The following is a 16,884-nucleotide window of genomic DNA, read 5'->3' on the forward strand; positions in this document are numbered from 1 at the left end:
ATAATTATAAAAGTACCCAGGAGTGACATACCATACTACTTGTCTTTTAGAATCTCAAGCTAGAGGAGTTAGACAATTGTGGCATCTAATAAATTTGGTCTCTCTAACTGAAGGGAAAGTTGTAGGTGAGAAAATGGGTCTTGACCCCCCTTTTTTTTTTTTTAATTCTTAGGACTCATTTATAGAATGCTCTAGGACCCAAGAGAAGGCTAACATGGCAACTTTATTATTTCCTAACATCCCATTCAGAAGAGACAAAGTTTGAATTCCTCACATGAGTTCTAATCATACTGCCCTTCCCATTTGCAGGAACCTGGTGGCCTTAGATCTTCAGGTGGAACAGTGTGAGACATGGGAAAGAAAACCAAGCGGACAGCTGACAGTTCTTCTTCAGAAGATGAGGAGGAATACGTCGTGGAGAAGGTGCTAGACAGGCGTGTGGTCAAGGGGCAAGTGGAATATCTACTCAAGTGGAAAGGCTTTTCTGAGTAAGTGCCCTCTCTGAGGCTTTAGAACTCTGCCAGGGTAGACATGTTTGGTTTGCTTCCTGATGAACCACTGCCATCTTTGTCTTTCTCCTTTTCCTATCTGCATTCCTTTGTTAAGATTCAAAAGACACAACACCAAATTAAGCAAAATCTCCACTCTTGTGCAACTGACCTTACTGATAATGCTTTTGAGAGGCAGTATAATGAATTGATCAGGCACACAGGTTGCCTGGGTCCACATTTTTGCTCCACACTTAATGATACAAGCTGAGTGACTTTGGGAAAGTTACTTAATCTTTTTTCCTCCTCTACAAAATAGGGATAAGAAACAGTACTAGTTCCATAGGGTTGTTGGGTAGATATATACAGAACTTAACAATGATAAGGGCAGTAAAAACTGTTACTGTTACTATTCTTTTACATACAGCTAAGGTAAAATATATAAATTGAGCAAAAAATAAGCTAATCCCATAGCCTCTAGCTCTCCAAATTTATCCTTAGATCTTTGAAGTATGACAGAAAGACGTACCCATTTTAAAGAGACACTTAAATCTGAGGCCATATTTTTTTCCCTTAACATTTTATTTTTAGAAATTTCAAACGTACAGCTAAAGCAGAATATTTACAGTGAATACTCAGATACTCCAGCTAGTTTCTGCCTTTTTTTTTTTTTTTTTATGGTCTTCCTAAATTTTAATTTCTTCGTAACATGCTTATTTATGTATGTATGTGTGGTAAATGTAAATAAAACATATGTCATTTCAGGGAAGGAAGGACACACCACTAATTAGAGGATAGACATATTTTAAAAATTCCCATTTTAACATTTTTCATATGTTCAATTCAGTGACATTGTGTTCATCATGCTGTGCAACCATCACCATTATCTGTTTCAAATTTTTCCATCACCTGTTAACAGAAGGTCAGTGTCTCCTAAACAGTGAGTCCCCTTTCCATCTCTCTCACCCGTGGTAACCGCTGATAACTTCAGGTCTGTACACAGTTGCCTAGTCTAAATTTCTTAATACATGAAATCATACAGTATACATTTTAATATATTTTCTCTATTCCTTTATCCATTGAAATAGATAGATCTATTTATATAATGCTTTGCTTTGCTTTTTTTTTTTTTTTTTAAAGGCCTTGACCTTTTTTTAAAATCTGTAAGCCTTAAGAGTGATAGTGAATTGTTGAGTAGAATGTTAGGCAGCAACCACCTTTATGCTGAAATGCTAAAGTGGATCGTTTTCTCCTTTGGAATAAGTAAGAGTAGGTACATGTTGAAGCATGGAGAACTAGATTGCAGGTGAAATACCTAAGGCTATATCATCAATAGGTAATTGACTCAATTTCTGATAAATTCTCTTCTCGGGGTGCCTGATAACAAAGAATGAGTTTCTCAGAACACTGTGAACTGATAGAAGCTAATTTAAGCTCCCTAGAGTAGTACTGTTCCATAGAAATATAATTACATACTTAATTTCAATTTTCTAGTGGTCCCGTTAAAGAAAGGTGAAATTAATGTTAATGTTTTGTTCAGCCCAGTATAAAAAATATTCCTGTATAATCAATATAAAAATTATTGAGATATTTTACGTTATTTTTTTCATGTTAAGTCTTTAAAATCTGGTGTGTATTTTATATTTTATAGTACATCTCTGTTAAGACTAGCTATATTTCAAGTATTTAGTAGCCACAAGTGGCTACCATACTGAACCATAATACCATTAAAGTATAGGACCCAAATATACTAAAAGACTTAATATTTTGATAATACCTTTGGATAAAAATGTGAGTCAGTGGCCTTTGGATCATACTGAAAATTACTATATGAATCAGGATTTCTCATCTGGGACACTTCTTGGCATTTTAGGTGGGACAGTTCGTGCATTGCAGTGCTTAACATCTCTAGGTCCAGAGCATTAAATGTGGGTAGGGCTTCCCCCAATCATTCCTGCAATCAGAATGTACCGTCCATATTTCTAAAGGGGAGTGGTATCACAGCTTTTTCTAGAGATGAGAACTAAACCATTAAGGTAGAGAAATTCACATAACTACTAAAGGTTGCAACGAGGATCCAGTGTCGGATTTCTTTGGCTCTAAAGCCCGCGCTCTGTTCACGTTATACCATGCTGTCTTTTGTGGTGAAAATTGCTAGAAGTAGAAACAACAGTACTAATGTGATAGAAAAAAGGATAGTCCAGTTGTAGACTGTTGTCAGCAGAGACTCCTCATCCCCAAATCGTCTTGAGTGCCTTAATCCTCTGGGATAATAAACTATATGGTTTTTGGGTTGTTTGTTTTTTTTTTTAATTGTGGTATATATATGCGATGAACAAAATATTTATTATTTCAGCCCTTTTCACATAATACCATGCAGTGATGTTGATAATATTTATCATATTACTCACCCATCACTGTGATCCATTTCTAAGTTTTCATACTGCCCTTAACAGAAGCTCAGTTTGAATTTTAGGGAAAATTGCCATGTAAGTAATTTTTTTTCTGCAGAGCAAAGGGTTATAGAGGGGAGACCCTTCCATTGTTAGCCCAAATGATTTAGAAACACCTTTTGTCTAATTTTTAAGCTCCTTTTGTAGAAGGTTGTTTAGGTCTAGAGTAAACAGCTCAGATGTTTCCCTAGGTAGAATCATTATGCTTCCTATCTTAGTCAAGTTACAGCATGAGTAGTTCAAACCATTCCCATTTAAAGATACCTTATTTATAAAACAAAAAAAGATATCGAAAATGGTAGTGCATACTTTAAAAGTTTTTTACAAGTCAGTTGAGGGATTGTATAAGCTGCTTCTGTGATGCATTTATGGATGCACATTAATATAAATTAGTTCTTAACTGTATAACCAGGAGAACATGTGCCATTGGCTAGCGGTAAAGAGGATGGATACCCAGTGTAGTTTTTCCTCCTGAGTTGTTCTTGCTTTGGATTTTATAAGTTAATGATGCAGTTAGGAGTTTGACTTTCTAAAACCTATGCCAAGAATACAGAGAACAACTTTTGAGAATACCAGCTATTTATATTCATCAAAGTTGGACTCCCTTGATCTAAGTTTAATTAGACCACATTATTTAGTTGCTTTTTTGCTTATTGGAAAATATATTTTGACTACCTAGAGAGTAGGCTTGAGTCCAGAGTACTGGAATTAATGCAGCTCAAATTCCACTTCTGCATCTCCTCCTTTTTTTTGTTTGATCACATTCTTAATAATTTAAAACTTTATTGCCTTAAACAAAATCTAAATGTATAAAATGTAGTAAATTTTTATAGAGTTGTGCAACCATCACCACAACCCAGTTTTGGGACCAATTGCCATTGTTAGAAGCTGTCCAGTCTGTTCCTACTCATAGTATCTACATGCCCAATGGAAAGAAACATTGCCTAGTCCTATGCCATCCTCAACAATTGTTGGCTACGTTTGAGGCCATTGTTGCAGTAATTGTGTCATTCCATCTCTCTGAGCATCTTTTTTTTTTTTTTCTTTTTCTCCCTCACTGATCCGCTGCTTTATCAAGCATGATGTCCTTCTTCAGGGAGTGGTCCTTCCTAAAACTTGTCCAAAGTATGTGAGACGAAGTTACCATCCTCATGTCTAAGGAGCATTCTGGCTGTACTTCTTCCAAGACAGATTTGTTTGTACTTCTGGCAGTCCGTACTATATTCCATATTCTTTGCCAACACTGTAATTTAAATGCATTAGTTCTTTGGCCATTTCCATAACCCTTCCAGATTCCCTTGAGCCCAATTGCAGTGAATCCCAATTTCTATCCTCAGCCCCAGTTAACCACTGACCTGCTGTTTTCTCTAAAAAAAAATTTTTTTATGTTTCATATAACTCAGATAATATATAGTGTTTTGCATCTTTTTTTTTTCACTTAGCATAGTATTTTTGAGATTTTTTTAATGTTGCATATATTTGTAGTTTGTTCCTTTTTATTGCTGAATAGTATTCCATTATAAGAATATACCACATTTTGTTTCTCCATTCATCAGTTGATAAATATTTGTATTGTTTTCTGTTTGGGCCGGTTACAGACACAGCTATAAACAGTTGTGTACAGGTCTTTGTGTGGAGATACGTTTTCATTTCTCTTGATGTTTTCGTTTCTCTTGGGTAGATTCTTAGGATAAAATTTGTTACCACCTCTAAGCATTACGTTTCCTTTTTGCCCACATGTCATTTTGTCTTTAAATAAGGCATCGGATTTTTTTTTTGCCCTCCATTCTTCAGCTTTTTTCTCCATTCTTCTTGCCCAGGGAGCACAATACTTGGGAACCTGAGAAAAACCTTGATTGCCCTGAGCTAATTTCTGAGTTTATGAAAAAGTATAAGAAGATGAAGGAGGGTGAAAATAACAAACCCAGGGAGAAGTCAGAAAGCAACAAGAGGAAATCCAATTTCTCAAACAGTACTGATGATATCAAATCCAAAAAAAAGAGAGAGGTAAGCTTCCTTTCCCTATATTTTTCCCCCCATAAACTATTCTGCTCCTCACCTACCCCTTCCCCTACCCTTACCCCCAAAAAAGCCTTTGGTTATTTCTGTTCTAGGAGGTAAATTGTTAAACAAAGAGCTTCCTGGGAGGTATGTTTATTAACTGCAGCGCCCCCTCCTGGCTATGTGAGAAATGTAATTTATGTCTCATGAACGTATTCAAGTGACAAAATTAATTTCTGTAAAGCATTGAACTATTTTCTGCCTTTACCATAAATGGAAGACTTAGTTATCTTAGACAGGGAAGGTCTTGGTGAATTTTTTTAAGGATGGAAAAGGGCTTTGAAATATTGACCACTTCCCTTCTTTTTTTCTTTTGTTCCAAGGATGGCAATTTTCAACCCTCTGTATTCCCTCTCTTTTAAAGTGTACAGTTCAGTGGCATTTATAGTCTCTTGATCCTATTTCTGTATACTTTGACTAAAAATTAATTTTTATCTTCATTTTCAGTTTTTTAATTCAGTTTGTTAAGTGTGTTTGAAATTTTGGTTTAATTCTATCGCTTTACTCCTTCTGATCTTTAGCTGTCATATAACCAGTACAAGCATTGTTATTGCTTCTCTTTTTTTGTTTGTCTTTTCTCTCTTATTTGCATGTGCTCACATGAGCATGCAAGCACACACACATGCATGTGTGCACACATGACCTAGCTTCTAGTCCTTTTATTTATTTCAAGATTGTGAAGGCTTTTGGTGGTGAAGAACATATCCTACCCATAAAGTTTAGTTTAAAAAAAAAAAAAAAAGCATAAATCTACTTCTGAATCTTGTAGCATCACTGCCACAAAGCACCCCTGTTTGTCTTCATTCTACTCAGACACCATCATTCTAGAGTATTAGATCTCAACCCTGGCTGCACGTTAGAGTCATCTGGGGGCTTTGAAAAATTCTCCAGTGCCCAAGATGCACCCCAGAGTAGTTAAATTCCAGTTTTTGTGAGTTGGACCTAGGCATCAGTATTTTTTAAAGCTCTTGTGATACAGCCAAGGTAGACAACCACAGTTTGAGAGAGAAATTTTGACAGGAGACAGCTTTTAGTTTTGGGAATTCATCTTGAGGAGGGGGCAAGTACAGTATGTTTGATTATTTTCTTCCTAAATGAAATATCTGTATATTTTGTATGATTCTAATTTCACCACAGTACATGGAGAGGAGTAGCTTAGATACCTTTTAATATCACTCACACATCAACTTTCATTGTTGTAAATGACAAGTTAGACCTACTTTGTGTTTTATATTTCTAATTGGTCTAGCACATACTTTCCTGTTGATCTACAGAAATTCCCTTTATACAGGTTTAAATTAGTGATCCCTGGTCTCCTTTGGAGAAAAAATGGAAGACCAGCTTTTTAAAAAGAATTGAGATGAGAGTGTGAGATTGGAGGCTGCTAATGAAAGTGTACTTTGAATCTGTCCCCTTATTTGTTTCCCTGATTGATTTTAAATTTTCAGCCTTCTACCTAAAACTGCCCTGTTTTGATGAGGTCTGTATATGATAATATGCTGTACTGATGAAGTACTTTAGAATGCCTTTTCTTCCCTAAGGAGTGAGGACTTGGATCTTTTCTCTATTTAAGAAATTTTTTATTAGTCCTTTGATTGATTCTCTAGCTCAATAAAGAAAGCAGAATAATACAGCATAAGACTTCTGACTAGCCATTTGTGGCATATAATGTGGATTTTCTCAACCTGGAGTGTGTTTTTTTAAGAAGGGCAATCTGAACACCTAGTTAGAGTCATTGGCCAGAGCCAAAAGTTTTGTTCTAGACCAGGTTCCAACACTGGCAACCTTGAAACAACCCCCCACACACATCCCTTACGTTGTAAGGTTCATCTAGGGCCCCTGGCAGCATTCTCAGCAGTGCTGGTGGCAGTCAGGTAGGCAGCTGGAAAGATAGGTGATTATATGTTTTAAAGGTACAGAAGGGGATTACGTTTCTTTCTTTAGACCACTGCAGAAGAAATTTGTTAGTCGGCATTATGCCTGATTTAAGATTACTGCCTGTGATGATTTTAGCATTTTCCTCGCCTCGGCTCCTTTTTCAGCAGCTTGAACATTTTTCTTTCATTCCCCCTTCTTTCCCTCCCTATGTGGCAAACAGTTTTCAGCCGCCAGCTATGATTTACGACTCAGTTCATGTGCCAGCATTCCAGCTGTGAGCAGCTGTGTGCACATCTGGGAACCTCTTCCCTTTAAGCACCCCCAAAAGAGGCTGTGTTTTTAAGAGTCAGTATCTCTCCTTGATCCATACATGGAATTTCCTTCTCATTGTGTGTTTTGGTATCTTTGGGGACCATCTGGACCCTGAATGCTTTGTGTCTTCTCAGAGCAAAGCAAGGTGAATATCAGATCAAAGAGACTTTATTATGAAGTTAAGATACCAGAAACTTAGTTCATTTGGGCAGTCTTTCTAAATCTCTCTCTTTGTTCCCTAGTAGAGAAGCTTATGTTATCTTCCATAGTAACATTTTAAAAACTACCTGGTTTGTATAAAATCTTAGCAGTTTCCTCTCACCAATGCCATTATACCTGGATCGACCCTCAACTGCTTGTCTAGATTGCATTTCAGCCAAGTTTCAATAATCATCCAGTGAATTACCAGCTTTTTTTTCCTAAATCACTGGCCAGTTTGCCTTCTAATGCTAACAGTTCATCCACAAAGATTGGGACTTTTTCCCCAAGTGCATGGGAACTTGGTGTATCTGATCTCTGTGATTTGCTATTTTGTACTGTTACTTTGAATCGTTCTTACCTCTTTTTATGAACATAGATGACTATGTGAAAAGAAGTATTAAAAATAACAGTCAGTGTTAAGGTAAACCAAAACTCTAAAAACATAGTGATATATTTAAAGTTTGTTGTTGTTGTGTGCCATCGAGTGGGACCCAACTCATAGCGACCCCTCCTTGGGTTGCCAAGGCAGTATCACTACGGAAGTAGATTGCCCAGCCTTCCTTCTGAGGAGTGGCTGGTGGATTTGAACCGCCAGTCTTCTGGTTAGCAGTCAGGTGCCTTAGGCACTATGCTACCAGAGCTCCCATTTAAGGTTTATAAAACGAAAAATGGTTTAGTTAGAATGAACATGACCTTGTTTATCATCTTGTAAGCTAAAACTTAGAGGTACTGAACCTAGAATTTTAAGGTGATTCAGGGTGATATTAGAGAAATACCTGGATGGTGACTTAAGACTATTTTAAGTGATACTAACAAATTCTAGGGATGTCATCCAATCTTTTGATAGAAGAGCAACCATATCTTCTTGCAGAAATCTCTCTTAGCATCACTGTTACTGGCTGACCCTGTGTTGTACTTTTTAAGTTCTAAGAATTTTTCTGAATTAATGACAAAAATGGTATTAGATGGTAATGACTTAAGATTATGCTTTGTTGAACTGAAAAATAGGAAAGGTTTTTGTTCTTCTGCCCAAGCTGTAACCTTTCTTTGTCTTCTATTTATAGCAGAGCAATGATATCGCTCGGGGCTTTGAGAGAGGCCTGGAACCAGAAAAGATCATTGGGGCGACAGATTCCTGTGGCGATTTAATGTTCCTAATGAAATGGTGAGAGATATTGGGGCCTTACTTCACAGTGGTGTTTCTTTGCCAGGGACTTGAATTTGTATGAAAGAGTAGGTGGTGAGACTGAGTATCCCTAACTTAGAATTTTGATTGTCAAGATCTTTAACTAATACTACTGGCTGTCAGTGTTAAATGGAAATTATGCTTCAGGATGGATTTTAAACATTCTCAAGCTTTAGTATTAAGCCAGATTATCTTATAGTAGCCTGCTTAACAGGAAAAGGTAGAATTGAGGTAGGAAAAATACAAACATGACCTAACCATTATTTACACAATTCAGAATCATTTACCGTCAGACCATGAGCTTGTGGCCATGGGACAGGAGTTGGGTGAGGCTTTCTGCCATCACTGAAGGCCAAGACCACTGAATAATGTTTAAAGAAAAAAATAATCTCAACAAAAACCATTAAGGCTAATACTGGCCAAAGCACAAGTTATTTCATCCGGAAGAAAGAATGGCTCTTAGAGGAAAGTGTAGTCCTTCCCCTCAGTTTGGTTTTTAAAGACAGGATGATTTATGGTGTGGCCCTCGCTACCTCATTATTTCCAAGTATTCTGGGTTTTTGATTTAAGTTTGGTCTCTAAATAGAGGGTTGGTCTGCAGTGCCACTAAGGAAGCTAATTACCTTAAACATTGTATAATCAAAAGATTATATTTTATCTGATCGAAATGCTGCTGGTAAATTATCCTGAAGCGTATATTTAAAGAATCACTGTACTCTGTCAGAAGTAAGGAGCTTTTTAGAGTCTGCTTTTTCCTACTCAGCCATATGTGGTACTTCTGGTTTATATTCACGTATAACTAGTTTTTTCCATCACAGTCTGAATTTGAGTATCTGCTCTAAGCTGTATGTATATCCCTCTCTTCTCACCCATAATGCTTGGATGAATTAAACATCTCAATTTTCTAGAAAAAGGAGATCGTTATCTTTGCCTGAATCTCAGAGTTTTAATTTAAAATATTTTTTCTTGACTTGGAATTAAGATTAAGGAAGTGTTGATAGGTTTTTGTTTTATGTGATAGTGGAGCCTGTGGGTAGCTTGGATAATTGAGATTTGTCAACTAATTCCTACATGCACTTTAGTGACTAGATTTTACATTTTTCTTTACGCCTCCTTTTAGAAGTACTGTTATTGATGTAAATTTCTGTTTTCTTACTGTTCCAATCCACAGTTCTGACCAAGGAGATAATGAGTGTTTAAAAGTCTACAAGGTGAGGAGGATTAGGACCTCTTCACTTAGATGATCCAAAAACTAGATGAATCAACTTATCATAATCAGTAGGTCTGAATGTAGGTTTGATTGTGTGTTCACTCACATGCTCACAAATAAGTATTAGGGAAGCAGAATGAATACAACTTACTCAGTCTTTTTGACTGAGTCTACCCTGTTCTGCTTCTGAATTCTAGCTGAAGACTCTTGTTTCTGTCTGATGTAGTAGTTAAATGGTATAGATGAATAATTTAGTTCTTTTACTTAAATTCTACTTGAAAATATTGAACTGTTGGTGTCTTTTTCGCCTTGAAATCAAAGTGAGAAGAAATTAAGTAAGTGAAATCCACGCACTAACATAAGCTTTTGTATTCCTTCTTCCCAGGAAAGACACAGATGAAGCTGACCTGGTTCTCGCAAAAGAAGCTAATGTGAAATGTCCACAGATTGTGATAGCATTTTATGAAGAGAGACTGACGTGGCATGCATATCCTGAGGATGCGGAAAACAAAGAGAAAGAAACCGCAAAGAGCTAAAGGAGGGGGTGGTCTCTGTCATTTCTCTTTGTACATAATACATTACCTCCCTGCCTCCTGTCCCTTCTACCCACCCCTTCTATCCTAAACACATCCATAAAAAATGTGCTTATCACTGTGCTCCACAGGAGAAATGTTGGTATTGGTTCTCTTGTAACATAACTGATGGTCTGATTCATGATAAGTGTCTCTGTGAAGACCAGGCATTTACATACTGTGTGTAATTCCCACAATCTTTTCCTTTGCCCTGATCTCTTCCTTCTGCTCTCCTGTGACCTCAAGATAAGTTTTAACTTTTTAATCACCTTAGAGTATTGATCTTTTCAGAGTTGGCCACTTTTTAGATAGGGGGATTTTGTTATGGTGATGAGTTTGGTTTCTTGCTTTGGTTCTTAGAACATGTTGTTAACCAACTGGCCTTTGTTTTGAGATGTTGGATAGAAAGGATGCTGCCCATCTTTTTTTAAAAGCCAATAGCAACTGCCTACCTTTTGGGACTATCCCAATTTCATGCAGCCCTACCCAGGAGAATACAGGGTTCCTGGTGTGCTCTTCTGGGCCACCCTCTGTTGTTCATCCTCACCCATCCTCCCAGAATAACTCCACCCTTTGGAGGACTAGAAATTTTACAGTGAAGTTTGTTGAGGCACTTCTTTAGCCCCTAGGATTTTTGGCCTTATTTCTTAGCAATCTCTGTTTCTGCTTCTGCAAGGTGGTGTCTGTCTGCCATAAGATGGCAAGGTTATTAACTGTGGAGATTTTTAGCTATCATACATGAGGGTGATGGGGTAGGGATAGGATACAATTTCTTTGTTATTATCACATTGGCATATATGTATTATTTCCATCTCTCATACTTGTAATATCATTTATGTAGGTTGGAGTGACTGCCTGGTGCTTACTTGTGCCAAGGAGCTAGGCAGCCTCTAATTCTGCCAACTTTTGTGGCCTCCCACAGCATTCGTGTTACCAAAGAGGCTTTGAACCTGACTCTTTAACTCCTCAGTGGACCTGAGTTGCCCCATCATGCAGTTATTTTCAGTGGGGATTTCTTGGTGGGGAGCCATTGGCCACAATTTCAATTTTTAATATACTGTTTGTAATCATTACATTTCCTGCTTTGTTGACTCCTGTATTTGCCACCAAGAATCCCCAGAGTATTAATGCTCTTCCCTTTTTCTGCCTTCAAGCTCTTAGTTGTATCTTATTTTTTAAAAATGCATTTCCATGGAAGACTATCACCTCAGAGAGTGACCGGTTCTGGCATGTTGGCACAACGTCTCCCTTCTGAGTAAAATACTTCCTTTTTGTTTTCCTACTGCTTTGCCATTACATTGAGGTTATTTTTCTGAACGTATCCTACTTTTGTCCCCCAGCAAATGCCCTACTTCTCTCTACCCTTTTCTTGTAGTTGAGGAGGGCTAGAGAATCAGAATGAAAAGTAAGGAAATAGCAGGGTTTTGAGCATCTTTGTCCCAGCCCCAAAGCTGAGGAAATAAATAAATGCTTGAAATAGCCTTAACTCTAGAGTTCACCAGCCACTACGGCTGTTTTTGTTGTCGCTTTTGATTTTTAAAACATAATAGCTGTCTGGCCAGGATCATTCAACCATTTCTGTATTCAGAGTAATGAAGGGAATGGATGGATTGCTCCAGTCCACAGATGAGCCAAATAATATGCAAATCATATACCCATTCATAGCATTTGTTAACATTGCTTCTCTGCTCAGCTGCTGATTGAATTCTGTATGCTTGTATAAATTATGTCAAAAATTATACTGCACAGTTGAGAAGACAGCTGTTGCTGTAGTGACGTGACAGACTGGAACAATGAAGCTTTTGGTTTAAGTCATCTAGGAAAATCCTTCTGAATGGTAATTTGATTGGATGAGAACTCATAACCCATACCTTAAATGGGTGGGAGTTTTGTCTCTATCTTCCTTTATTTTCTCTCCAAAGGAATTAAAGGCCTAAATCAAGTGCTAGATAATTGACAATTGTTAGTACTTAATCTGATGGGCATCTTAAAGAAAAGATGGTCGGGAAACAAATTCATCATATAAATAACCAAGGGTGTCAATTAGGATAGACAAGAATAGGACAGAAGTAGGCCAGATCTCCTGAGGAGGTGATGTGGGTCTCTCAGTTTGCTGCTGGAGAAAATAGCAGTCTATCCATGTAGTCAGTGAGTACTTCCCAGTAGCAGTGGGCATATAAACTGCAGTGACCATGTTTTTAAAACAAAACATCTAGCATTTAGAAGAACGATAAAACACAATATTTGGTATTGCAATTGTTCTTGAGAAATCTGGGACACATGGTTGCCATGGTTATAGGTAATACATAAGACATTTATCAAAACCTAATTTTCTTTTTAACAAAATAATCCAGTATCACCGTCTACTCATCACCCCTTTAATACCTTACTCCTTACTTCATCTTTTTCCTATTCTCAGTTTATGGAATCATGGTCTTGTACTGAGTGCTGCCAGAACACTTTTATTCTCTGCATGTCTATTCCCAGCTGGTTCTGTAGGAATGTAGGGAGCCGGAGGCCAATCCTGATTTCAGCCTTCAGCACAAAGGAAACCTGATGGATGCCTGCCTGTGCCTCTGACGTATGTTAGTGTTGAGGAGCCACCCTGGCCCTTGGAGAATTGCAGCCTCAAACAGAAACTTGTTTTCATACGTGAGAGTTAGTAGCTATGGGCTAAGTACCCTTAAAAGTCTAGGTCTCGGATGCTTAAGTATTTTTTTCCGAATTTAGCTCTCTTTCAAAACATCGTTCTCATACTGAATTAGTAATCAGCATTAAATGATCTCCGTTTCCACAGATTGTAGCAGAACATTGCTAAGGAGGGTCTACTCAGGTCAGTTTAGCAGCTATTCTGATTCCTGGGCTAGGCAATAGCCCTGACTTTAAAAGTAGCTGTTGGGAAAGTCACCCTGCGTGGGAGCACCCATTTTAAATTTGTAGAGAGGCTTATCATTTTTTTTTTCCAACAACAATCCAGGTCTTTTATGTGTTCCAGGGGACATTTGGCTTTGCGGTGCTCTTTAACTCAGAAGTCTAGATGCTCCTTGGCTGCTGCCAGCCATATCTGCTTTCTGATTTTTGTTGTTGATGAAAGGCTGGTCCTGTTCCCATAACTTGGGCAGATAGATTATTCTTAACCCTTATTCCTGTTTGGTAGCCAACCTGCAATCCATTTTCCTCATAATCTGCCCCAATTATGGGACCATGGGAAAGGTTTTGGGGATCTTCACTTGTAATTTTGTTGGTTTGACCCAGTTCACCTAAGGTACAGTAAGGGATCGGAGGTTCATGGGAGGTTTGTGTTGGGGCTGGTGAGTGATTGTCTCTTTTAGGGTTAGAAGTTGAGTACCTAAAATACTACATTGCAGTGACATGAGAACCCTAGGAAAGATTAGGTCATTGAAATGTAAAAATTGTTCCCCCCAAATCGGGTCAAAGAAAAAGCTTATTTTACATCCATGACTTCATCCTGTTGGTTTAGTTTTTTTTTCCAAGTAAAAACGCTATAATGGTCTGTGCCTTCACAATCAGACCACCAGGCATACCTGTGGCAAGGCAAAGAGAGAAAAGTCTAGATGCAGTGTATTCCAGTTTCGTGCTGGTTTCATGCACTAATCATAAAAATTGAGTTTTCAAAAATAGGTAGATTATCAGCCTTATGCCTAAGAAAATATGCTCTGAATTGGGCATGTTCTGTACCCCCTAGTAATAGTGATGGATTTGCATTGAATTGTTCATATTCTAAGGCACTCTGGTGCTGCAGTGGTAAAAAACATTTGGCTGCTAACCAAAAGGTCGATGGTTCAAACCCTCCAGCTGCTCCACAAAAGAAAGATGAGGCAGTCCCTTCTGTAAAGATTGACAGCCTTGGAAAACCTGTGGGACAGTTCTACTCTGTCTTATAGGGTCACTATGAGTCAGAATAAACTTGGTGACGATGGGTGGTCCATATTCTAAACCACTAACCTAGATCAGCATTCATTTCATTCAACATATTTTGGCTCTGGGGGTACATAGTCCACAAAGAACTTGTATACTGGGTGGGGATGAACTGCCCAGTAATAGTTGGGTATAATAGGTGCTATTAAACAGGTGTGCTATAAATATGGTGCAGAAACAGTTGGTTGATGTTAGTATAGTTTGTGGCTCTAGAGTAAGGGTAATGTTAATTGGTTTCATCTGTGGAAAAGACTTGGCATCTTGGACGAACTGAGCTAACTGGCCATAAACCATAGCAAGAATTTATTTTATTCCAGAAAATAAAGATAGCTGAGGGCTGATTAGAAAAGCTGTTACTACTGAGAGAGCAACAACAGGTTTAGGGGGGCTTGAGAACTTCTGATTTCTGTCCCTATTTTAAGCTCTTTGCCAAAGGTAGGTAATGGTATATAGGCTTAATCCTTGCTTGTGGAAAGTATTAACTATTCCAGATCCAGTTATGTGGGTTCTGTCTCATTTGTTCCTCATGGACATTTTATCAGAGTTGTTCAGACATCCCCCCCCCCCCAATTTCTCATCTCACTTGGAGAAATTAAAATGAGGCTGGCTATACTGCTAAAAGGGACATATTTTCCAATGACAGGAGATTTGTTAAAATGAATGCTGTGGCCTGAGCATGTATTCTGGGCAGTATATTCTAAGCAGGGACTTCCATCAGTGAACCTTTACCAGAAATGACATACACCCTAAAGTGTCTGATTCAGTAGGCAGGTCTAGGGTGGGGGCTAGCCCTTAAAAAGAAACAGTCTGACCTTAAAGTTCTCATTTCTGACCCATGTGACCACAAGAAAGGATACTTACCTCTGCCTGAATAATTGAATGTTGACTGGCGTTGGAAGGCAGATGAACTATTGTGGGAAATGAAAGGTTCTTTGGATAGCTTCATAAAAACAAACAACTCTAGTTTCTTTTAGCTTGGCTGAATTTCTTGAATGGTAATCTACCTCACCTTGTCTTTTTAGAGTTACTTCAGCATCTTATCATTGCCATTTTAATACCGTACTTGACTAGATGTTTTCTAAGATGGAGTTTTTCCTGTTCAGTAATACCATGTTCTCTTGCCTTCTCACTATGAGCTGCATTTCACCTAAACATCATCTCATCTTGCTCCTCTGTCAGATAAATATTTTAAAATGATTTAAAATCTTGGTATATGGGGAAAAAGTGATCCTCCAATACTGTTTGTCTCTGAGGTCAGTAAGAGGAGTTAAAACAAGGTAGTGGGGGAGGAAAGGTGATCATTGAAGGAACCTGCACTGGAGGCAGCCTAGGAGGAAAGAGCCATTAATTAAGACAATTTCAAAGTCAACTGATTGTGATCATTAATGTCACAATAGATCAAAACCTAATTATCACAGCCTAGGTAAGAGCCATCAGTATTAATCGGAAAATCTAATAGGAAACTATTATCAAGAAATTAGGCCAAATTGAATCCAGTGAACTTTTTATCTTGTCATTCTCTTATTTTTTTGTGATGTCCCCTGATATTGGCAGGTATGACCCTAAGCACTCATTCAGGTCCAAGTGCCAATTCATCATACTATTTAAGGAATTTTGCCCAGTCCAAACACAAACTGTGAACCTTAACTGTCATTGTCATTTTAAACATCAGTTTTGAACTTACCACCTGGGTTTAACTCAGTGTGATGAACAAAGCTTCTATTTAGGTCTTGGGATGTTTGGTTCTTCCGGTGAGTAGAGTATGCTTGGTGGTCATCCTGTGTGTGTTGATAAATTGTTTTTTGTGATTTTGTTGTATGTAGAATCCTGCAGCACCCACTGCTGCAGGAGTAGGGAGGGAAGGAGGGGTTTCCTGCCTTCTTTGAGAAGACCTGAAAAGATCGGGTTTAATTGTGTCAAGTCTGTATTTTGCATTTAGGATTTGATTCTAAATCAGGCCTGCTGTGGATTTAGTTCCTTTTCCACCCTAGTTTTAGGATGAGGGGTATAATGATTTCCACCAGAATCCAGGAAAAAATCCAAAGGAGGAAAAAGACGGCAGTAGTTTTTTCTTTTATTGAGAAGTTACGTCTCAGGCAGGAGAAAAGAATAGTACAAGAGTCTGACTAGTTACAGAGACACATACACAGACACATACATCCCCTCCACCACCACCACCACCCCTAATAGAAAAGCAGGGGTCACCATTTATATCCTTAATATTTAACTGTATTTGAAGATGGTGCAATTCCTGACAACAAAGTGAGTGTTTCTGCCCTCTGGGTGTTGGGAGGGGTGAGAAGCCGCAGGAGGGGTTTGGAGATGCTAGGATTTCTAGCTACTAGCTTGGCTTACTTAGTCTGGATAGAATGTTGCTGCTGCTGTGCCACTGCTGTTAGCTGGCCTTTCCCCACCAGCCTTGCAACTCAGAGCACCACCAAGGTTCTTAATCTCTTTCCAGCTTGAGCGTGGTCTTGCTTCATTTCTAGAAAGATTTTAGGGATTTGGTTTATTCAGTACAGAACTTTGAGAAGTCAGTGTGACTTAGTCCTTTTTCACCTCTTAGGATAGATTTGAAAAAAAA

The 16,884-nt window shown here is 38.2% G+C and overlaps 1 protein-coding gene across 1 annotated transcript; it reads left to right on the top strand.

Annotated features, from left to right (window-relative positions):
- The first annotated feature begins 351 nt into the window (after positions 1-351).
- CBX5 (chromobox 5) lies at positions 352-10,325 on the top strand. Its single transcript, XM_007949480.2, has 4 exons — positions 352-488; positions 4,762-4,948; positions 8,458-8,558; positions 10,175-10,325. The coding sequence occupies exons 1-4, from the start codon at positions 352-354 to the stop codon at positions 10,323-10,325; spliced, it is 576 nt and encodes a 191-aa protein (XP_007947671.1).
- Positions 10,326-16,884: the final 6,559 nt, after the last annotated feature.

The sequence above is a fragment of the Orycteropus afer genome, unplaced genomic scaffold, assembly GCF_000298275.1.
Source record: "Orycteropus afer afer isolate SDZICR_OR568_19922 unplaced genomic scaffold, OryAfe1.0 scaffold00247, whole genome shotgun sequence".
Lineage (NCBI taxonomy): Eukaryota > Metazoa > Chordata > Mammalia > Tubulidentata > Orycteropodidae > Orycteropus > Orycteropus afer.

Coding starts and splice junctions, on each gene's coding strand:
- CBX5 (XM_007949480.2), top strand. CDS start 352: ATGGGAAAGAAAACCAAGCGGACAGCTGACAGTTCTTCTTCAGAAGAT. Junction 489..4,761: donor AAGTGGAAAGGCTTTTCTGA/GTAAGTGCCCTC, acceptor CTTCTTGCCCAG/GGAGCACAATACTTGGGAAC. Junction 4,949..8,457: donor AATCCAAAAAAAAGAGAGAG/GTAAGCTTCCTT, acceptor TTCTATTTATAG/CAGAGCAATGATATCGCTCG.